The sequence below is a fragment of the Equus caballus genome, chromosome 18 (genome assembly GCF_041296265.1).
Source record: "Equus caballus isolate H_3958 breed thoroughbred chromosome 18, TB-T2T, whole genome shotgun sequence".
Lineage (NCBI taxonomy): Eukaryota > Metazoa > Chordata > Mammalia > Perissodactyla > Equidae > Equus > Equus caballus.
The window spans coordinates 45671560-45695182 of record NC_091701.1 but is presented as its reverse complement, the minus strand read 5'-3'; the positions used below and the strand labels follow the sequence as shown (position 1 = coordinate 45695182).

The 23623-nt window shown below is 36.6% G+C and overlaps 1 protein-coding gene across 40 annotated transcripts in view; it reads left to right on the top strand.

Annotated features, from left to right (window-relative positions):
• The window catches only part of COBLL1 (cordon-bleu WH2 repeat protein like 1), a 149152-nt gene that overhangs the window by 45945 nt on the left and 79584 nt on the right, over positions 1 to 23623 (top strand). For 5 of the 40 annotated variants that reach the window (XM_070241926.1, XM_070241924.1, XM_070241923.1 and 2 more), the window contains exon 1: positions 17262 to 17547. The exons of 30 other annotated variants lie outside the window; for them this stretch is intronic. In XM_070241926.1, the coding sequence (XP_070098027.1) occupies positions 17501 to 17547 (47 nt within the window). In that variant the 5' untranslated portion in view covers positions 17262 to 17500. Of the gene's footprint in view, positions 1 to 15982; positions 16111 to 17220; positions 17548 to 18035; positions 18084 to 23623 lie in introns of those variants that run through there. 5 more of the 40 variants (XM_070241952.1, XM_070241946.1, XM_070241954.1 and 2 more) reach the window with 5 other exon arrangements.

Genomic DNA, 23623 nt, shown 5'->3' with positions numbered 1-23623 from the left:
AGAGGGTGTTTGGGGTTTATAGTTTATGGGAGAGAAGCTTCAGGTCCATCTCTCCCTGTCTGTTACTTGTTACCATCCCCTCTCCAACCTTGCCTGGCAGAATTATCCAGCAGAGACCCAACATTGCCTGTTTTGGTACTGCCTACACAGAAAGGACTTTTAGTTACTTTGACATTTTATCTGTAACTGATGACATCAACAAGATTCCTAGAAGTAATGCCTCATTTTCTTCTAGCCTTGTGAATAGCATTGACTTTTAGAAGATTTATGGGCAATATTAGATGTGAAATGATTTCAATTAATTTTTTTCCATCAGGCAAGTTTATTACTAAATCCTTTCCCTTCTTTTGGAAGGCCCGCAACTCCATCTGTCATCATACACCATAAAATTTTATAACAGATTGGTTGCCTGGACGGAAACTCAATCTCTTTTTAAGGTTTTTATTAATTGTAATAAATTTATATTAATATTACTTTATTATAAATAGCATATATTCATTGTAGAAAGTTAGAGGATATTAATAAGCAAAAGTAAGAGAAAACAACATTCTCTTATCTAGGGATTATCTTATTTATACTTCAGTGTGTAGAATTCTAGATCCATTTATTTCCACATAATTTATTTTTACAAGATGGAATGCTATTTTTGTCATGTTGATTTATCAACCACTTTTTTCTGATAATACTCTTCACCTTTCTATGTCAATACATTTTCATCTTTTGTAATACCCAGCTCCTCACTTTGGCTCAATGGCCCCTAAAACATTTACAAATACTTTATTCTAATTAGGATCTAATCTAGGACATTGCTTTACAGGTATGTACTGTAAACTTCTTCAAGTAATGACACTTACCTTTTGAAGAGACCAGGCAAGTTGCCCTATAAAATATTGCACTTTCTGGATTTTTCTGTTGCTTCCCTGTGGTGGTGGTAGTAGCTTGTTCTTAAATCCTTGAATATGGAAAAGTTGGATGTAGGCAACATAGACTCAAGTTAAATGATTTTTGGCTAGAATATATTGTAGGTTTGTCATTTTTTACAGCACGTTACATCAGGAGGCACAGTATCCAGAGGAGCCACCATTCATGTGGCACACTCTTTAGACCCCAATATCAGAGCTGCTTTCTAAGTCTGCCAAGCTTTTATTTCTTGTATTTGGCCTTACTACATATTGAAGATCATAATTTTTCAACCTTATAAGAAAGTTATACATTTCCTTTAAACATTTTTTTTAGTGTCTCCAGTGAAACTTTGAAATTTTTTTTCAAATATACATTTTAAGGTTGTCAATAAACTATTGCTTATCGGATGCTTTCTCTAACGTTAAGCATGTATTGTTTTAGACTTCATCATGTGGGATCTTTGGTCTGAAGAAAATAGTAAAGCATCTTAGATATTTTAGATGTATATTCTGTAGGATTTTTTAAAAAGAAATAGTATGGCAATTTAAAGCCTGTAAGGGGCTATGATGAAGATGTTGCATACAATCCTGGAGAGAATTAATTTAACTGGGAGGTGACTTATTTGTCAGTCTATCTACTCCCGGGGCAAGAAAGGTTTAAAATATATTTGAAATGATAAGTTTAATAAAGTATAATGAATAAATGGAAATAATGAGTAGTAATGCCATGAAAAAAAAATTTGTGGCATTTAATTCATTTTCTAAACCTTGAGGAAATTGCGTATTTTTATCAAAAGTAAAAGGTATCATTTTTCCATTGCAATTTCTGTCTCTCGGTCTCTGTCTCTCTCTCTATATATTTACACATACAAAAAAATGCATAATATTCCTCTTTTGTTGAAGAATTTTCAGTTTATATCTTTTTAGACTTGTGAGTGCTTCAAAATACCGTGTTGCCTTTCAAAAACATTTTAAAGGATCTTCTTTTAGAATGTTGTTAAAAAGAACTAACTTTAAAAGAAACATCTAGGGTAGTTTCCCTTTCAAAATAAACATATTTGATTACTTGATATGTGGAAGCAACTTTTCCCTAGCTGTGAAGATGAGAAGAGTCCTAGAAGGAAATGGGCCTAGTGAAGACTGGTAAATGTGATAACTATTTCTCACAATTCCCTTTTGTTTGTATTGGCTCTCACTGTTGGCATTGATTTAGAAGGCTTAGAAAGTCATAGTCTTTGCTTTTCCTAACAATACTAGGTCTTAAACACTAGTACTTATTGGGTGGGGAAAGGATTTGTGAGTTTAACAATGTCTTTTGCTCTTATATATAAATAGTATTGACTTAATAAGAAAACAGTAGAGCAACAGGGCAAGGAGTGTAGGGAGGGGTAGTGGGAGGGTGTCCACGTCTTTGAACCGTCAGCTTTTGTGGAGGAGAATGAAATTTCCTTGTGATTCCTGGGGAGTTAAGAACCTGTGCCGTGTATGTCCTGAGCCCCAGTTAGTCCTGTTCTTTCTTCTCCTTTCTGCGCTCACTGTATCATTCATGAGCTTGCACCTGACTGAGCAGTGGAATTTGCTGGGCCATCACTGTGCCTAGTAAAGGGTCACTGAAATGTCAGAATTCTAAATATGGCATTGTATAATTCTTCAGGGTGTGTCTGCATTTGCCCTCATCTGATTTTTGATTTTTGTCTTCGTACCTGCCTCACCTTATGCACCTCCCCCAAATGACCTGAAATGAACTTTTGTTTGTATACTTCTGAAGATTCTTACCAGAACCTCCACCAGGTATAAGGTACCTCTCAAACATAAGGGCATTCTTTCTATCCCTCATATGGAGCATTTAGACAAGCACAGTTTTCTTTTATCTTACATCTGTGCAATGATTTATGGTATACAGAACTTAAGCCTTACAATGACACTGTAAGAATAGGCACAGCTATCACAGGATACAGATGGGAAGGCTGTGCCTAAGCTTCCACCCCTTCAGCTTTGAGGTTTGGGTTTTTCCTTTCAAAGAGACGGGCACATTAAAAAGGCAATTTTTTTGCTTGACACAGAGAGTTCTGCTGTTTCTTCCTTCAAATTCATTCTTCCTCTTCTGAGTCTGTATGACCTTGTGCTTGTAAATAGTAAACCATATCATTTGAGGGGGAGAAGTTCTAATTATGATTAAATAATTAAGTAACTTACGTAAAAGCTGTTTTAACCGTCGGCAAAACTGCCCATAATATGAATTTGGAGACATACACATACACAAATCTCTAATCTGTAATTGAAAACTGCTTTTTGTCAATGACCCTAATAATATTCATACTTTGTAACAGCTTACTAAGGAAAATATTTATGGTTTTACTAGTTTTCTAGATAAACAAAGTGATATTAATCCCAGCCTGCTATAAAATAGACACTTATGCTTGGTTTTGATTTGTTGAATGGTTCTTCATACAAATGTCTTTCTTACTGTATGACATACTAGGGGGATTTTTTTGTTTTTTGCATTTTATTTCTGGTCACATGTAGACCCATTAATAATGGAAGGGGATTTCACATAGCTTATCACATGAAAGCTATAAAAACAAAAGTCTTTCAGTGCAACATGTTTCCAGGTCACTAGTGATTTCAGTCATAAGGATCAGGGCAAAAACGTAGGTGCGTTAGGGCAAAACCTTATCACAACAGTATCTCATTTGTTTTTCCTCTAGTATTTTCCAGTACTTAAAATATATGTCAAAATTACATGTGAAAATACTTGAAATTAAGTTTTAACTAAAATATATCACATTTGTCAAAAAGTTCAGTTTTGGTCGTGCTGGAAATCTGAGATGGTATGAAGTCCCTTCTTTTTAATTTCTTTTAAAGAGAAGACTGCAACCTTTCTTTAAAAGTAGTGTTTTATTCCAGCTGAAAAAAATGTTCCATTTATTTCTACAATTTAAATACTGTAGAAGTCTCGTCAGAAGGAATAAATTGAGTGTTTCAGAGAGATTAGTTGTATTTAACTAGGAGATGGGTCTGGGTCCTGAGGGTAAGTTTAAGAGTTGCTGCCCTTGGTGGGCAGCTCTAGGGGTTTATTATCTCAGGACTGCCTTTTGGAAGAAAGAAGCAGATGAGCTTGGTGATTCTTTTCTCCCCCAGGCTAAATAGTGATCCCTGAGTGGAAATTTAGTGGAGTTTTGTGGTAAGAACATTTATGGGTGGGAGCTGTAGGGTGTGTCTTCCAATGGAATGTCCACTCCAAGGATTCCAGGATCTAACAGGACTGGAAGGGGATTAACCCTGGGATGGAGCAGCAGTCAGTCACTTAATCTTCCTAAATATTGAGTTTAGGGCAGGAGTTTCTGAGGGAGAAGATCTCCACCGAGAAAGAGTATATGCTCAAAAGTATTCTCTCTACATACGAAACATTAGTAAAAACTTGATGTTTCAAAAATTTAAATATTCTAGAAATCTCTTTGAAGCAAAAACTTTTAAGTGACTTGAAAAGGGAATTTTTTTTTCCCCTCATGACATCTCATGCTTGTTAAGGCACTTTATATATGTGGTTTTAATACAAACACTATGTGACTGGCACTGTTCAATTTGAAAGTTGAGGAAATTGAGGCTTACTTCTGTAAATTAAATAACTTGCCCGAAGTTACGTAGTGAGTAATGGAGTCTGAATTTGACCCTAGGTCTTTCCAACTTGGATTATGTTTCCTAATCTTGACCCTATTGTCAAAAGCTGACCATTTCCAGTTATGAGATAACCCAGAGGCTAACTCTGTTCTTTCAGGAGCCACTGGGAATTGGTTTGGGAAGTGTATTTACTCCTTACTTAAAATAGCATCTCTTATTGTGTTTATCAAAGGAGGATTTGGATTACAAAATAAAAGGAGCACTTACCTGATTCTTTTTGATATCTTAATATACATATATTATTGTCAGTTCTTAGTTTTAGAACTTAAAAACTACCAGTTTTAAACAGAAAAGAATTTAGTACAGAGAATAATACTTATAAGAGTGTTGGCAGTTTGGGGCTGCTGGACCCAGGCTAGGCCTTTGGGTGTGGTAGCGCCATTTATCTGGGCTGCAAGAGGCACTGCTGCCTCTCTACCCTCCGGAAGGTGGAGAAGCTGCCCTGGAGCTTAGATGTGACCCAGGAATCTCGTAGACTTCATTGCAAATGGTCACTCCGAAGCCACCCTGTGCAAGTTGGATTCATCTCAGCAAAAAAATGAGTGTCTCATGCTTTGCTTTTTTACACCCATGAAATTAGGGACTGGACAGTGGAGTGCTCCTGCCACAAAACCCAGTGTCTTCGTGACCTTGCTTAGCTCGCTTTCTCCTTCCTAATCTCATGCCTGTGAATCTAAACCCCTAGTTGCAAGAGAGCCTGGAAAAAGAAATGTTTAGGGTTTTGGCCTCTGTCATACAGGAGGGCACGCAGGAGGGAAGTTGGTACAGAGGCTGAGCGCCAGTCCACTCTATCCACCACACTGTGAAAAAAATCACCACAATGGATGAGACTTTGCTTTATTTTCCATGGTCACATTTCCTGACTTTCTTCACCTCCAGCCCTCAGTAAAATGTCACCTTTGGCCTTTCTGGTCAGGGGTCCTGTGGAAGATTTTTTGACTTTTCCTTTCTAATGTTTTGAGTGTGTAGATATATAGGTGACAAGAATTTTTTTTTTTTTTAAACCAGAGATATTCTCAGTGAATAAATACTTTAAATGTTTGATTAATATATGCAGTTATACTTATTTTTTTTTAATTTTGAGAAGTTGGATATTATAGCAAGTGGAGCAAGGGATGCTAGAGCTAAGCTCTAGCACTTAATTCCAAAATACCAGAAAAAAACTAGTTAGTGGCTATAACTAGAAGAGTGTTCTAAATCTGTTATATCTTTGGGGGAGTATTCTGCAGGGTACTTTTTCAGAGGTAAGCTGCAGAGAATCAAGTGTGTATACACAGTATAAACTTATACATATATATTTATATATATTTTTTTCTGAATGAAAAGTAATTTAGATGTGGATTTTTCTGGAGATTTCTGATGGGAGTTGTCCTTTGGAGAACACCTTATGAAGAGGATGGTTCAGGTGATGCAGAAGTGTAGAAAAGAAGGAAGTTATTTCTAAGCTAGAATTATGTCTTTTGGTGTTTTTAGGTCAGGTGCCTAAAACTGTCAGAGGTTGAATTGGTTTCTAGAGAGAAGTAGAGTGTCCCCCACAGCACTTTCCCTCAATGATCGGTGCTGTGTTATGTAAACCATGTTTTCTGAGTTTCTTGTGTAGTCTTTCCATTTTCTTTCTTTACTTATCCTCTTAAAAGCTTTTATATTTGATGAGCAAATATATGATTACTACTTTATAAGTTAAGAGAAAAAATTGAATAAGGAATCTTTGGTCATGTTTAATTATAGAGAGTATTTGTATTTCATATTTTTATCTTGATATCTATATTTTTATCTCCTTAATCTGTTTCCTTTCAATGCATTTGAGTATGAGGAGAAAAAAAACAACTGGTAAGCTAAAAAAACCAGCTGGCTATTTTGGAAGTCTTCACAGTGATGTAATCAGCCCAATATGTGTAAAACATCCATCAACTTAAGGGCAGGAAAATAAGTAGTAATCTTAGCTGAGAATTATCCAGTTGCACTCAATTATTACTTATTTTTGAAAATGCTCTATAAAAGGGGTAATTGCAGACAGAATATCTGCAATTACAATCTAGATTTTGATAGGAGAAATAGGTTTGCTGATTATAGGTTTTCAGGTAGATATTTAAGTAGTAATTAAATTAATCTTATATTCTCACCTATTCTGAAATCTGAATAGAAATAATACAATGCTAAAAATACAGACTTTTGAGAATTAATGGATTAGCTACGTGTTCAGCTGTCCCCTCTGAACCTCTACTGTATGACAAACACAACTTCAACTTCCACCTCCCTCTGTTCCTTGCGTTATTCTTGTTCTTCGAGAACGTTGCATTTCCTTTGGAAGATATTCATTCTCCTGAGCACAGAGATAGTATTAGTACTGGCTTTTCCCTATGCCTTGTCTTTACTTCATATTATTCTACACTCCTTTTAAGACAAGATGTAAACAATCAAGAAGTCTCTGTACCTTGGAGATGGATCTCTTGATCACTCTTGATCACCTTCAGAGCTGCCCTTCCAGTTTTTCCTCATTCTCCTCTGACCATCATCATGATCTCCATTAAGATGGGGTATTTGACTCGTTCACTACCATATCTTAATGTTTTGGTTGTTGTTTAAAAAAGACAAAAAAACTTCTTTTATACCTCTGCAAACCATCTCCCTTGATACTAACTGGAATTAGCATACTTCTGAAATGGTAAATTCAGAAATTCTACTCACTCAACAAATTCTTATCTGCCCTTTCCTACTAAACCTATTCTGTTGCTCTTTACCTCTCTTGAACATTTTTTATTTTTCGAGTTATCTCGCTTCTCATGCATTTATTTCTCTCTTCTACCTAAACTCCAGGGTCAGTCATTTTAATTCCCTTCAATAGTTGGCTCAATTTCAAGCTTTCTCTTCTCCCTGGACAAAGTTTTGCTCAACATGCCTCTGACCATAAAACTGAATAAGCCTAAACTGTAGTATCTCCCATTTCAGTTCTTCAGCTGCTGGATGCTATTGGAGAAAGAAAGTGGGTCTGGATAAACTGGTGGCAGATTCTTTGCATGTATCTCATGTAATTTTCATAACCTCCCTGGAAGCTATTGCTATCACTTTTTTTTTTTTCAGATTTAAAAAAAAGAGAAGGTACTGCAAAGTTGGGTTTGAACCCAGGCTTTCTGATGCAAGACAGCACAATGGATGCAGTGTTCCAAATGCCACATCTGCATATCAGTCTTTCTTGGAGAAGAAAGTCTCACTTCCCCTCATTGTCAAAAAGACTCCCCGGCTTCACTCTGGACCGGCTTTAAGCCAGTCTCCATAGCAATTCCTATGCCAGAGTCATGCCAGCCTCTAATTGGTTTGCTCTTGAGTTATTGCTAATCACAGTAATAAGGTTGTGAGATTTTGCTACTTCTTTTAGGCAAATTAGGGCCCACTTATGTGGCTAGTTTATGTGAATCCATCCAAACTAGTCACCAGGACTGCTAAACTGTGCAAGAAGTATGAAATGGGTGCTGGGGAAGCAACTGACAAGAGTCTGTTCCAGTGGCTGATATTTTTACTCACTATAAAGAAAGGGCTTCTCACATTCTCAAATTCTAATAGTTTATTTCACGTTTGTTTACAGAAATTTAGAAAATTTATTTAAATCATGAGAGAAGACAGTCTGAAATCAATAATGGAACAATTTTGCAGGGTTTACTTTCTTCAGAAGTCCCATATGAGAGTAGGGAAAGTGTTATAGTAATTCCAACTTGGGCTTCTATGAGTCCTACAAGCTGGACGATCTAGAATGCAGAGTAATCGAGATTGTAGGTGAAAGCATAGCTCAGGTGATTTGCAAATAGTCTACATGGATGGCAAGTAAATGAGGCGAGGGTATTTATTTTAGGAGTCAAGTACACAGAGCAGGGATACAGGAGTGGAAAAGATATAAGCAGTTATAATCGGAATGGGGTATTAAAGTTTGATATTTCTGATGTGGCAGTATTTCAGGCAATGACAGGGTCCTGTGGTGATGGGCTACAGGTGTGAAGAGGCCGGTGAACTAGGTAGGATGTTGAATGAACCATCAATATGGGCACTGAAATTTATAGAGTAGTGACAGCAATAGGCAGGGTAAGTGTACTACGAGCCAGATGTAAAATTCCTCAATGTTTGTAAAAGGCAGTGTGGAGTTAAGTGATTAACATGGATAAGGTGGCAGTGCACCTAGATGGCAAGCCTCTTGGAGGAAGAGGAGTGGTTGTTAGTGAACTAGAGTAATACATTAGCATGGAAGGTGCAGGAGGGATTCAGGAAATGCTGACTCTGCTGACTCTGCTCCCTTTCCCCGGTCTTCAGAGGCAAGGGGAAGATGAACAGACTCCATTTGAGAAGTTTATGATGGAGATGGCATAATTGAGGAGAAGACAACATACATTAAGGCAAGGAAGTAGAAGGAATCTTTGTAGAAAATGTTAAGAATGGTGTACCAAGCTTCTTGGGAATTAGGTAGCAGTTCAAGAAGTATGATAGAAAAGGGTATAGGTCAGGTTTGGTGAGAAAGAACCTGGAAAAATGACACTTAAGCTACTCCAGGCAGTGATTAGGAATTGTGGGCCTGAGAAACATGGAGTTGCAAAATAAAGGCTCTTCATTCAGGCTCTCTCTGGTGTGATTTGAGACTATTTTTTTTCTTTTAGTCTTATCATTGGCTATTGCTTGAGCCACTCCTCCTAGACTACCCCATGAACTGAGCTGCTCGCTATTCTCCAAGCCCCATTTATGCCTGGCTCTGCTTATACATCCAGTTTTCCAGAAATGTCTCTCTTAGTCCATCTCACCATCTATAATCCACCTCCCATGAGACTGTGTCAACCCCCACCACCTCCAGGGTGGTTTCTTCATACTTCTGCCCAGATATATCCTCTGTTTTATTTGGCATGACTTTGAAGATGTTTTGCACCTGTGTTATTTTATGTCTGTTTATGGCCAGACGGTACTTTTCCTATACTATCCAGCGTGGTGCCTTGCCCTTTGTGTGTGTAAAATTCCTTTGTGAATAGGGCAGTCAAAAGGGACTCCAAGTGCAGTGTAGGGAGAGCCCTCCAGATGAGTGGAGTTTTGATCCATGTGTTAAAATATTCCTGATTTCATTTCTCCATGCAGCAGGGTCAACTTTCTAACTAGAATTATTTTTATGCTTAGAAAAACTGTAAATTGAACTTAAGACATTTTATTAGTCTAAAAAGTTAGATTTACTATCCTTTTTTAATGTCACTGCTTTATTTCAGTCCCTTTATCACCTTTAGCTGCCTGTTTTATACCTGTCTGGTATAAAAATCCCCCCCTTTTGGGAGGGTTTGGGGATTTCCTCTAGCTATTTTTTAATCAAAGCAGGTCTTAGCTGTAGCCCATGTATCAGCTTCCTATTTTCTTCTGGAGAATATGTCTCAGATGTTGTTTTTCCTTTCTTGGGCTCAAACATCCTTGAAAACCCCTAGCAAGTGGAATGCATAGTTAAATAATGACTGGAATATCTGTATAAGGTTTATTTTTGCTACCATAGCAACTACCAGCAGTTACATTGTCTCTCGCTTTTGGAGCTCCTAGCTCCCATGAAAATGTTCCCGGTAACTTCCTATGTTAAACCTTACTGGAAGTTGTGGCTCTCTCCTTGTTTCATCATGAAGAGCTTTACCTATTGTTTTTTTGCTTTAAAAACAAACGAACGAACAAATAAACACCCCAACTCTTTAAATCTTTGACTACTTCAGTTCATTCATGGGGTTCTCTAGAAGTATTCTTGTGAATGTCTGAATATCCTTCCTTTTATATCCATTTACACTTTATATTCATCGTTTTAAAAATCTTTTATGGCCTCTTTTAGTGCCAATGGAATTGAACAATGAAAATGTTAAATTTCCTACCTTAAGGGAATCCACAATGTAGGAAGGGAAATAGATTAATGCATAATAAGCACTGTATAGAGCTTTTGTACTCCAAATACCAGTGACTGGCCTCCTCTAAGTGCTTGGTGAACGCACGACAGGGGTCTAGAGTGTTCCACTGGGAAGAAGAGGGAGAGAGTAGGATGTCTTCTTAGAGGAATTAACATTAGAACTGCCTTGTTAGAGAGAACCAGTGCTTTGGACAATGGATATGCACACATCACCAAGGAATTCATGGAAGCAGCCTCACAAAATAGTTATGTATGTGGATTGAGCACCTTCTGTATGCTTTAGCAGTGTAGAAGGAACTTGAGATACTAAAGAAATATGTATGAATTATTCTTTAAAGGAAAGAACTTAAAATTTAGTTAGAGATACAATCTGTAGATACAAAAATAGAGTAGTAAGACAATCTAGGGTTATAAGCATAGGAAGTGTTTATTGAGGGACTTCTGTGTACTGTACTTGTGGTGACTGTTCTCACTTCTTTGAGGATCTTAAAGTCTATTTGAGAATATAAAACATGCATATATCAAAACTTAGCATTTTAGTTACTCTATAAAATTAATATGAATGAAGTTAGAGATAAGTACTGTGAACACTGTGAAATGAGAGAGATCCCCATGAGTTGAGGAGAGAAAGGAAGCCTGAGAAGGTTATAGCGATCCACTTGGATCTGCTGCTTCTCCTGCCTGGACCCTGGTCTTGCTGCCACCTCCTTATGGCCTAGCTCAGCGCCTGTAAAGAGAGTGTGACAGTATCCACTCCCATCAGTAGTGTTTGATGGTTTTAACTTCATTTTTACCTCTTGCTCACACTATTAAAATGTCTGATGCCATTATCTCTCAATCTTGGATGTGCTTGGAATGTCTGGGTTGGAGGAGGAGATTTTAGTTTTGGTTCTGGCCAGCCCAGCTAGGACATGTGTTTCTGATGCTCCCAGTTGACTGGATGGCCTTTGTCAGGGCCGCAGCCCACAGCCTGAGAGGCGTGCATCTTGCCTTTTTGAAAGACCTGTGGGATTTTGGCATTTATTGTTGGATTATTGCTGTGGAAGCCCAAAAATACATGGTTATCATAATCACATACTGAAGGCTCAATTGTCCCTTTACATCATATAAGAAAAAATGTTGGAAAGCTTGACAATCTACTGAACTATTGAGAACATTTTAAACATAAGCATTTTGTTTTAAATGTATCTTTCCTTAGAGGAAGTTATAATTTTCCAGGAGATAAAACTGTACCTGCAATGGATTTGCTTAGTATTTCAAACATGCTAATCCTTTAAACTTTTGTTAAACATTATTTAATACATAATGTATTAATAGACATGTTACTTTTATATCCTAATTGCTATTATCTAAGTATAAATCTTTCATCAGAGATCTACCTGTTATATTAATAGCAGTCTTAAAATATCTGGCTGTTTTTTTTTTTAAATTGTGGTAAAATACACATAAGATGAACTTTATCATTTTAACCATTTTAATGTGTACAATACAGTAGCATTTGGTACAAGTACAGTGTTGTGCAACCATCATCACTATCCATTTTCAGAACATTTTCAACATCCCCAAAGGAAACCCATACCCATTAAGCAGTCGCTCCACATCCTCCCTCCCCCATGGCCTGGTAACCACTAATCTGCTTTCTGTTTGATTTTTGATGTAAACACTGATGTCATAGCTTGCAAATTCAAGGAAATATGATAGTTTAATCTTTATTGCTCAGTTTATATGGTGGTATAATAATACTTTTCTATTCTGTTTATTAGACTAATTTTCTGTTTAGGTGAGCATTTGAAAAAATATGAACCAATTTAGAGAGGTTATTTAGAAATGTTATTTAATACTAAAACATTAATAATTAGTGGAGTAAACAAAACTCACAACATTAAGAATAAGTAGTAATAGAATAAAGGTCAGGCATTTTTTTTTTTACAGGGGAAGATTCGCCCTGAACTAGCATCCATGCCAATCTTCCTCTATTTTTTAGTATGTGGGCCGCCAGAACAGCGTGGCTGCTAACAGAACAGTGTAGGTCCATGCCTGGGAACTAAACCTGGCTTGACAAGGCAGAGAGCCCTGAACTTAACCACTAGGCCACTGAGGCTGGCCCTCAGGCATTTTTTTTAAGCTTTCGTAATACCGAGCATTAACTACTATAATCACACTAGCCATCAAGATTATTCACACTTTCATCATCTTTGGAAATCTAAAATTGTAAAACAAAAGTAAAAGGCAATGCAAAGTAAAAGTATTGTCTAAATGAAAAATATCCTGTATTACAAGGATAAAAATTCCCTTTTTTCTACTGGATAGTCTTCTCTGAGGCTAACGAAAAAACACCATTAAACAAATAATGCATGGCTTTGTTCAGTTTTTAAAATTGTATATATTGATAATTAATAATTTTATCAATTATTTAGGAAAGCATTTTTACATTTTCTCTAAAAAGCAGTAGTGAGGTTTGAATACCTTTTTATGCTTCTGATATCTGTTGAAAATAGGTCTATTTTATTGGTTTTCTCTGTGTGTATAGTTCCCGTATGCTTTTTTTTTTTTTTAATATTTTGAGAACAGAGTGCTTATGTACTCAAGCTGTTGCACAGATAAGGCCTTTGAAACAAAATCAGGTTGGAAGATGTAATTTTGGAACACATTTGGAATTAAGTTTGACTTTAAGTTTAGTGGATAAGCATGCAGTTCTGGAGTCAGACTGCCTGGGTTCAAATCCTGCCCGCCCAGGTGTATGCCCTACCTCACTGACTCTCTAAATAGTTCTCATCCTTAGGTAAGAACTAGCTTTCTTGCAAATAAGCAGCAGGCCTGTTTGTGGGTTGTTGTAAGAAGGAAAGAGTGCCTGAAAAGCCCTTTACAAAGAGCCTGGTCTGCACTAGGTGCACTGTGAATGTTAGCTGCTGCTTAGGGTCGTGGTGATGCCAAAGCGTTCTTAGTCTAAAAAGTGAAACGTCAGCTCGACACTTCTACAGCTTGTTAGGAGCAATTTTATTTTCAGCGCCCTTTCACTAAATTGTTCTAACCTCTCTCCCTAAGTATTCACATATTTTTTCTTTGGACATGGGCCATTATGGTGCTGGTTTTCTCATATGGAGATGAGGCACCTAAAATATTAGAGCCTTTTTGATTAAAAAAAGAAAGTCTTATAACTTAAATCAGTACAAAGAAGATAATTCTCTGTTTCTCTATTCATTGTGATCTCTATATAAGGAGTTGAATCTTATTTTCGTGCTTTTGATTTTAAAGTAGTGAAAATTACTGTTACAACTAGAATGTAACTTTACGAAATTCACACTATTACAGAGGGCAACACATTATTCACTGCTCCTGAAATTCTAAAGGGAAGTGTGTGTATTTGGAATTCTCCCAAGATGAAGGAAACACCCAGGGGAAAATATGCACATCGCAGGCAAGGTATTCTTAAAGGGTGTCTGTTCTAGCGATTGACTAAGTGGAAGAGCAAATTACTGACTGAGAATTATATGTACCCCTTGCCCAGAGACCTCACAAGGCGACAGTGTGTCTTCACGAAAATACAGCCTCTCCACTGTGTCTTTGCTTACGCTGCCTTTGGATTTCCACTGAGCCCGGCAGAGACACTGACAGCACCGCCCAGGGCAAACACCATTTGGCTTCTAAATAAGGCACAAAGCTGAAAATAACAAAAGTGGAGTGGTTGCTAAATAAATAGGAGTATTGCAGCTCCTGTCCATACTTGGCAGTAATAATGTCTGTGTCTTTGTAGAGCTCATAACCCAATATCCTGGAAGCCAAGGAAAATAATATTTAGCTCTTCAGTTAATGTTGATTATTAATTATTTTCCAAGGAGAGACCACAATAAAAAAGTTGATTTAGAAAAAGCCCTCATGAAAAAATCTCAAAACTTTTCCATGTGACTCACTTAGTGGCCTTAAAAAATATATAAGTGTGTGTCTTTAAGTTTAAATTGACTAATAACTTATACACTTAAAATTTTTAACTGATTTACCCTTTTTTAAAGGAAGGGATTGCATAGAATTAATTCATATTCAAAAATATTTGCTACAAAGTTCTACTTAATGTTCTCTTTGGGAGCATTAGAACGCTTAATAAGTGCTAGCCATTTCTATGCTGCAGACACTGTGCTAAGGACTTTCTCCATGTAAGCATATCAAATTTCCCCAGTAAACCCCTGAGTATCCATTATTGCTACCCCATTTTACAGATGAGGATCTAAGATAGAGTGAGGATAAGTAACTTGCCTTAGATCACACAGCAGTTAATGGCAAGCTGGGAATCAGCCCAAGGGGTTGGCTCTGTCTTGCTAGACTGCCTCCTATCTAGCAAAAGTAGCACTTCGCTTGAATTGTAGGATCAAGGAGTGAGGCTGTAATTATGTCTCTAAACTACAAAAGAAATAAGAGTAATCCTATATTTTTACCTTTGAAAATATAAAAAGTGTATGAGGCAAACTTTGTTCTCGATCGGCCTCATCTCAGGCCTAAGTGCAACATGGGAACGTTCCCGCAGATGAAGTCCTGACCCACGTTTTCAGCTTGCACATCTCTTACTCTCCGTTTAATTTTGCATCTCAGCTAGTGGCGCTCTATCACCTTAACTCTTCCTCTTTCCTCCTAGACTGAATGATTGGGACAGTGGCTGGCGGAAGCACCCTAGTCTGTGCGGTCTCTGCTGCAGGAGCTGGAGGGCCTTGTTGGTGGAGGGACTCTCAGGGGAGCCTCCTGCTCTGACGAGACAAGCCTGAGTGTCTGTGGGAGGCTGGGAGGCATCCTGCTGTGAAAAGACTGACAGGGTATCTCTTCTCAGAATTTAGATTCTGAGGGGACCAAGGTTTTGGGAGGACACCCAGACAAACAAAATAAATAAAAGAAAAATAGCAGTGATAAATGCTTTGAAGAGAATTAAAATAGGGTGATGTGATAGCAACTGGTTTGCTACTTTAAACAAGATCTCTGAAGATCTTTGTGAGAAGATAACATTTAAACTGAGATCTGAGTGATGCGGAAAGCTCAAAGGGAAAAGAATTCCAGGTCTAGGGAAGAGCAGAGGCAAAGCCCCTGAGAAGGGGAGGGTTTATGGATGATAGACCTACAAGAAAGTCCATGTTGCTGGAGCATAGTGGGCTGATGAAAGGGGTGTGAGAGCCAGATAGGACCAATTTGGTTGGGTTTCATTCCCTAGGATGAGGCTTTTGGGATTCATTCTTACAGCCGTAGGAAGTCTTTGGAGGATTTAGAACAGGGAATGAATCGATAGAGTTTATATTTTAAAATGATCACCACTGAAGTTTTTGGAAGAGCTCTGATTGCAGTGTGAGAGCAGAGGCAAGGAGGCTGTAATGGTGATGTAGGCGGGAGGGGATGGTGGGTTGACCTAGGATGCTTGTAATAGAGATTAAGTGTATGGATTCAGCATCTATTTTGGACTGAATGTGGGCAGTGAGGGAAAGCGCAGAATTGAGGTTAATTCTTAGATTTTTGGCTTTCATAGGCTGTGTATTGAGATGGGGAAGACTGAGAGAGGAGAGGTGAAGATTTCACTTCAGGCGTTGTCAAGTTTGAGATGCCTAATTAGACAGCCAAGAAGAGATGTAAAGAAAATGGACAATAGTACCCCAGGTAGGGTGACTATGTAATTGTGCAACTTAGGACACATTTGAGAGTAAAGGTGGGGTGTGGTGGGATTGGGGTTTTAAATACTAAAGCAGGCACAACAGAAGCAAATTGGGACTCTCTTGACAAACTGGAATGCATTACGTGTAGGAGTCTGGTTCTGGGCAAAGATTTCAGGACTGGCAATATCAGATGTTTAGAGTAGTGCTAAGAAGTTAAGTGTGATAAGAACAGAGAAGAGGTCTGTTCTTCAGTATCCAGAGCAACATGAAGATCGTTGGTGATAATAAAAATATAGGACAGTCTCAGTGGGATTTGGGCTAGCAGCCAAGTGGGAGTGGACTCATGAGTGGATATGAGGTAAGGAAGTAGAGACAGAAACTGTAGACATCCTTTCAAAGAGATTTTGTTGTGAAGAGGATGTTGGTGAAAAATAGCTAGAGCTTATAAGAGACCATTGAGTCTCATCAAGCCTGCAAAGGAAGTCCCAGGGGAAGTTCTTGTTCTATTTTAGGCTATAGCTGCATCAGAGTCAACATTGCTCGTGTGGAAAGAGAAATAATGCTCCTATTAGTGAAAATAATGGGACATAATTTTGGATCATAGTGTCTATTGCTGTTATTTGAATAATCTGTATTCGATTTTGAACATCCTAAAAAAATATGAATTGTTGCACAGATGAGCTTTGATTTATAAAAGCAATGACTGTAAAATCTAACCTTTCAGATTCCACTGCATTCACTTGAGGGTCATACTCCTCTGGTCTAGTAGGTGTGAGGTCGTGTAACTCACGTATTAGCTTCCATTGGCTGTATTGGGGTTTTCATGGTGGAAGATGGTGTTTCCCTTGAAGCAACTGGGAGAAGTCTTAGAGAATTTACCTGTTTTCTTCTCCTTTTTACAAAATTAAATGGCTGATCTTTTCTCTGAATTTTATTTTCACATACCCAGCTTTCTTCAAACTATCATCCTACAAGTAACGTTAAGATTTTTCTTTAATATTATACAGATGAGTTTCTTAATACTAACATCTAATGATTAACTAAATTACCTAGTGAGTGAGATGTGGCTTAAACATTTTTTAAAATATTTGTCTACGTTGAGAAATCTGCAAGCATTTAGAACTTTATAAAGGAGACAAAAACATTCAATTCTCTGTTTTTTACATTGCTTGATAGGGAGCTACTTTTTAAAACTACTGTGTAAAACACATTCTCTTTGGAAAAAGGACCTGTGAAAATGTTACATGATCATTCCCGGAACGATTTTGTAAGACCGATGAATTCCTTCTTTTATATATTTGCCAGAGGTAAGAAGTGCCTGGCACTTACACACATGATAAACAGTCGAGTTAGCAAGAGAACAGGGCTGTCGGTTTAGCATTCTCTAAGAGTAAATGGCCACAGGAACTGTACTGCCTCATAGAGACTTTCTGAAAGAATTGTAAGTATATACGATTTGTTAACTCAAAATAATTTAATATTTTCTACTCATCTGCTTTTAAAAAGGGTCTAATATTTTCATTTGAACTATTATTACTTTTAAACATTTTAATATGTTTGAGGACTCTTTCAGTCAAAATTTTTGTAGAAAAAGCTAAAGAACTCATGGTCTTGTGAACTGATGTTTTGGAGGGTAAATTACATAATGTATATTCTTTGACACACTAAATATATGTGCTTGTTGTAATTTATGCTTGTTGGAGAAGAAAAAGTAATTGAAATATAGTGCTTAATCCATTAAACTCCGTGAGTATATAAAATTCGTTGCCGCTGCTTGTTATATTCTTATTTGATACGCTTTCAAGCTTTAAGATGTGAAGTTCCTTTCAAATTATCATGAACATTTCGATGAACAATATGATAATTACAATTATCTAGGGTTTTCACTTTTACAAAATACTAATCACCATCTTTTTCATCACTTACAAGAGGCCTGTAAAGCAGACTTTGAATATTTTCTTCATTCAACGTCAATAAGTAAGTAAACTGAGATTCAGAGGTGCTAAGTTACTTAGAGAAATTCAAGCTAGAATTAAGCATTTTGATCTCTAGACTGGTCCTCTTTCCCCTGTACCATCCTGCATAGGGCCTCTCTGTATTAACACGCCTTTAGGTAGTGAGTAAAAATAGCATTTAGTCAGATTTACCTGAATTTAAAACAAAAAAATGGTAAGACAAACAACCAATCCTTAACACATTACTCTCAGAGCAGACCTTGCATTATGTAATATTAAGTCTGTCAGCATGAGCCGTGAGTAAGAAGGTTGCTAGTGGAAATTCTGACTTGGCTGGTACTTGATTACGTGTGACTCGGCTTCCTTAACTAACCCAAGAACATAACCTGACTCATCACTTTGCTTATAGTACTGTACTTCTTTTGTTAAAATGTGTGTGCTGAAACTTAGTTCTTTTTTTAAAGACCACACTAACTTCATCCCAAAAATAAATGCCTGGCATTATGTAATCTTAGATGAAATGTGAAAATGAGTCTTTTTGTGTATGGTAAAATTTGGGGTTAGAATATCTGTGGATAATCGAAATGCTCCCTTTAATTGAAATTCCAAATGGTTCCCATTGGAGGTTTGGTGACTTAAAAGAAATAATAAGGTGAAGAAAGATGTGAGCTAATAACATTGTCTTGTGATAGAAAGGGTTTTTTTTTTCTGGCTTTATTGAGATATAATTGACATATAACATTGTGTAAGTACAATATGTTGATTTGATACACATATATTGCAAAATGATGGCTACCATATCTTTAGCTAACACCTCCATTGCATCACATAATCACCTTTTTTTTTTTTTTTGAGGAAGATTAGCCTTGAGCTAACATCTGCTGCCAATCCTCCTCTTTTTACTGAGGAAGACTGGCCTTGAGTTAACAGCTGTGCCCATCTTCCTCTGCTTTATATGTGGGACACCTGCCACAGCGTGGCTTGAGAAGCAGTGCATAGGTCCACACCAGGGATCTGAAATGGCAAACCCCAGGCCGCCAAAGCAGAATGTGCAGACTTAACCAGGCTGGCCCCGACCCTTTCTTTCTTCTTCTTTTTTTTTTTTTTAATGGTGATAACATTTAAGATCTACTCTGTTAGTAGCTTTTAAGTATATAGCACAGTGTTATTAACTATAATCCCCACCTGTACATTAGATCCCCAGAACTTGTTCATTTTATAACTGTGTGTGTAGTCTTTGATCAACATCTCCCACTCCTTAGCTCCTGGTAGCCACAATTCTAGCCTGTTTCTCTGAGTTTGGCTCTTTTAGATGCCACATATAGGTGATATCATACAGTATTTGTCCTTCTCTATCTGACTTATTTCATTTAGCATAATGCCCTCAAGGTCATCCGTGTTGTCACAAATGGTAGGATTTCCCTCTTTCTCATGGCTGAATAGTATTCCATTGTGTGTGTGTATAGGTGTGTGTGTGTATGTGTGTATCACATCTTCTTTATCCATTCAGCCATTGATGGACACTTAGGTGTTTCCATATCTTGGTTATTGTGAATAATGCTGCAATGAACATAGGAGTGCAGATATCTCTCTGATATCCTGTTTTCATTTCCTTTCCTTATATAACCAGAAGTAGGATTGCTAGCTCATCTAGTAGTTCTCTTTTTAATCTTTTGAGGAACCTGCATACTGTTTTCCATGGTGGCTGTACCAATTTACCTTCCTACCAACAGTGCACAAAAGGATTTCTTATAACATAGCTGTTTAGTATTTTAAAAAGTCTTCTTATAAGTGATAAGATTATAAGAACCATAGAGAGCGGAGGAGAAGTAACAATTATTTGTACCTAGGAAAGATTCCAAGTGTTCAAATTATAAATCAACTTATTACTATAAAATATATCTAAAACCTGAAAAATAATAGTTCAGTAAGATCAGAATGGTTACTTTTTTTTTTAGCGAGGACTATGTTCCTAAATACCTTGTAGAAATCTGGCCCGCGTAATTCAAATTCAGTTTTCCCATAGAAATAAATACATGAGATGTTTATTTTTTAAATTTCACTCACAAAGAAACCTTATCATATTTAAAGTTCACATAAATCAACACAGCAGAAAATGCAATCACATCATATTTTATTTTAAAGATCAAAAAGATATATCAAGTTATTATCTGCCTCTGGTTAATTGCTGCTAAGCACACACTGAGGATTAAGAGCTAAACAAATCCATTTATCCGTGTAGGCCGGGAGGTCAGATAGCTGAGACTATAAATAGGCAGATTTAATAATGTCATTAATAAGGAAGAGGAGAATGTACCTCTGGGGTATCTTGTTTACTCCCACTAAGCATATGTTCTTTGGAAAGCAAATTACTGAACCAGATGAAATAAGGAAAAAAACTAAGGTGAGTAATGGAATTATTTAACATAAACTCATTATACATTCAACATTAAGAATATAATTATATTCCATTTTTATGTTTGAAATGATTATGCATTAATCTTTAGAATTAAATTTGGGTGAGTGTTTTCCACAGAGTTGGAGTTATATAGTTATGACTCTAAATGGGTGTTTGCATTCCTTCTTATCCCTCTTTAACCTTGTCAAAGGAAAGAGGATAATTATTCATACAAAGACAAAATGTGGTGGTTAGTCCATAAATCGTATATAGGGAGATGTATAGCTAGAAACTCGTTCCTTCTAAACCCTGCTGTTTCAACCTTCCCACAATGCTTTGCCTGGTACTGACACCCTTCTCTCTTTTTTTTAACTTCATTCTATTGTCAATTACGTCATGGAACTCTCAAGTCATTTGGAAAGTCCACTAATAATTCCATTTGTTGGGGTAACTTGTTTGTCAAAGGTTTTCACCTCTTGTAAAAAATGTACCTGTTTATTTTTTTCCCCCAGAAAGAAACTCTAGAAAATAGTGTAAATTGTTGTTTAAACAAAAAAAATTTGGATGGAGTATTAAATTGAGGACTGGTTGCATTGGTTGTTTCAGGCTTTTTGGGTTTTTTATTTTGAGAATTTCTCTTGGGGAATCACATAAAGATGATTTTCCAATTTTAATAGTGAGTTGCAAAAGAGTTAAGTTGTTGGTCAAAGTTAGCTCTCATTTCTTAAAGTGCAAACACAAGGTATCCTATCAAATTCATGAAAATATGCAATAATCTAACAAAGAGAAATAGGATAAGAATTAGTTTTGCTTTTGAGGTAAAATATAAATGACATTCTTTATCTTTTCTAGCTTTTATTTTTTACTTTTTTAGTTTTCCTTAAGAAAAGTGGTAGATAGAGATTCAGAAAATAGAGTAAGAATAGCATGTGAATAGCACTTATGAAATTTTGGGGACAAAAAGTAGAATGTAATCTTTTTGTGAGATCATTCCAGTAAATATATCTGATTGGTTTTTGTTTTAGGATCAAAAAATGAATGTGTCAGTTATTATTTTATCTTGGCATTCATAATACCAGGACCACACCTATATACCAGAATACTTGTGCTAAAAAAGTTGTTCTAATGGCTTTGATATCGTAAGAGTTATTTTTGAACACAATCTTTGCTAAGACTTTGTGCTGTATTGACCACCGGTACTTGGCATGTATATATGCCTTTGTTTCTAGATCCACCTATTTCCTCAGGGAAAGTTTGTATAAATGAGGCCGCTGTATATTTCTTTGTCATTTCCTTTTGTTGTTTCTCGGAAGAATTGCAATGGATTTTACAGTATTTCTACGCTAAATTAGTTACCTTTCTGTGGAACTGAAATGTGTGGTGGTTGGGAGGGCCAGGAATAGTATTTTAGGTTGTTTAAACCAGACAGATGACACATTATCAACTTTTTAGAATGTGGGTGATTTCCTTTGTTTGTAAAGACGATAGTTTTATAGATCATGAAAGCTGTGGTTCTGCTGAATTAGTCTTTAGCATACACATGTCTCATGGTTTTCTTCTGGTGAGTCAGTGCTTCTTTTAAACGTTATTCCAGAGAAAATAATAATAAATTGTACTTATTGGGTAGGTTCACACAATGTTGGTTTTTGGTTTTTTTCCATCTGTCACTCCAAATAGAATTTTGAGGTCTCCGATAGTTGTTTCACCAGTGCTGGACAAACACAGGGGACATTTAGTAGCAGATGACATGGGGGGAAGGAAATGGGCTTGGAAATGCACTATCCTGGGTTTAAAACCTAAATCTCCAGTTTACTGACTGTGACCGAGAACAAGTTAATTCTCCTCTCGCTAATTTGTTCTTCACGCTGTGTTGTATACATAACAGCAACTCAGAAGGTTGTTGTAAGAATTAACTGTAATGCATACATAGCTTCCTGCCCGTTGTAGCTTAATGAATTGCACTATTGGTCTTATTATGGGTGCTTCACCAGTGCTCATTGATTGATCATACTGAAGACACCAAAAGAGAAAGGGAGAGCAAGGTAACATTTGGAGCTTTTTATGTGTAGTTGAGTAAAACTGTACAATATTAAACTATTAATTTTTGAGGGAAGGAACTTTTGTATTTATTTCCCTACCCAAAGCCAGTGTAAGTGCTTAATAAATGCTCGTTGTGTGGGAGTGTGTGTGGGAAAACTCTTGTTTCTTTACTTCCTCATTCAGAATTCTTTCACACGTATCATTACTTTTAACTCTGGACAATTACTATATTAAGGGAGCTCATTTTGTTTAATCTATAATTTGCCCTTCTTCACAGACAGGAATATCAAGTACATTCTTATTTGCTGATGATTGGGGGAGAATATATATAAAATAATTTCTTTGGAAGAGTTGTCAGACTAACAATGTGAGAAAATATTAGTAAAAGGTAAATGACTCTTTATGATAGATGGGAGGAGGAAGAGAATAGATTTTGGAATGCTAATGTTTGGTTGGTTATTTCATACATTGCTAAAAGACAACCAGATTTTTGTATGACTGAGAATAATTTATTCCTTATGCAAGTTCTCCTTGTTTTCTGAGAATCACAGTCAAATGGTGAAAGGAGACCATCCTTTCACACCAAATACATCAAATGTCCTATCCCAGCATGCTTTTAAGAAATTAGGATTTTTTTTAGTTGGTAAAACATTTGAAGACCTGACTTTCTGTAGGTGTGTGTGTACTCATGCAAATGCCAGTGTGTGTGTGACAATATTTATCTGAAAAAGAGAAGGAATTCATTCATTCAACAGTATTTTATTAAGCATCTTCTTTGTGCTAAAGAATATTCTAGATCCTTCAGGATATAGCACTAAACCAGAGAGTTAAAATGCCTGGACCCGGTGAGCTTCCATTTACTATTCAGAGTTCACTAATCTGAACTAATCACTAGTCAGACTTGTGACTGTTTACAGTAAGGCATTTGAACATTATTGTTGCTGTATGAAAAATATATAGTATGTAAACAGGGATTTCTTTGCATAGTATACCATTGTATGCTTGTGATAAATAAAGAAATACCTAAAAATAATTAAGGAAATAAGAAGACCATCTCTTTCACAGAGTTCTTTGTCTTTTTATCAATATTCTTTGTCAATAATTATTACTTGGTTTTCAGTTTC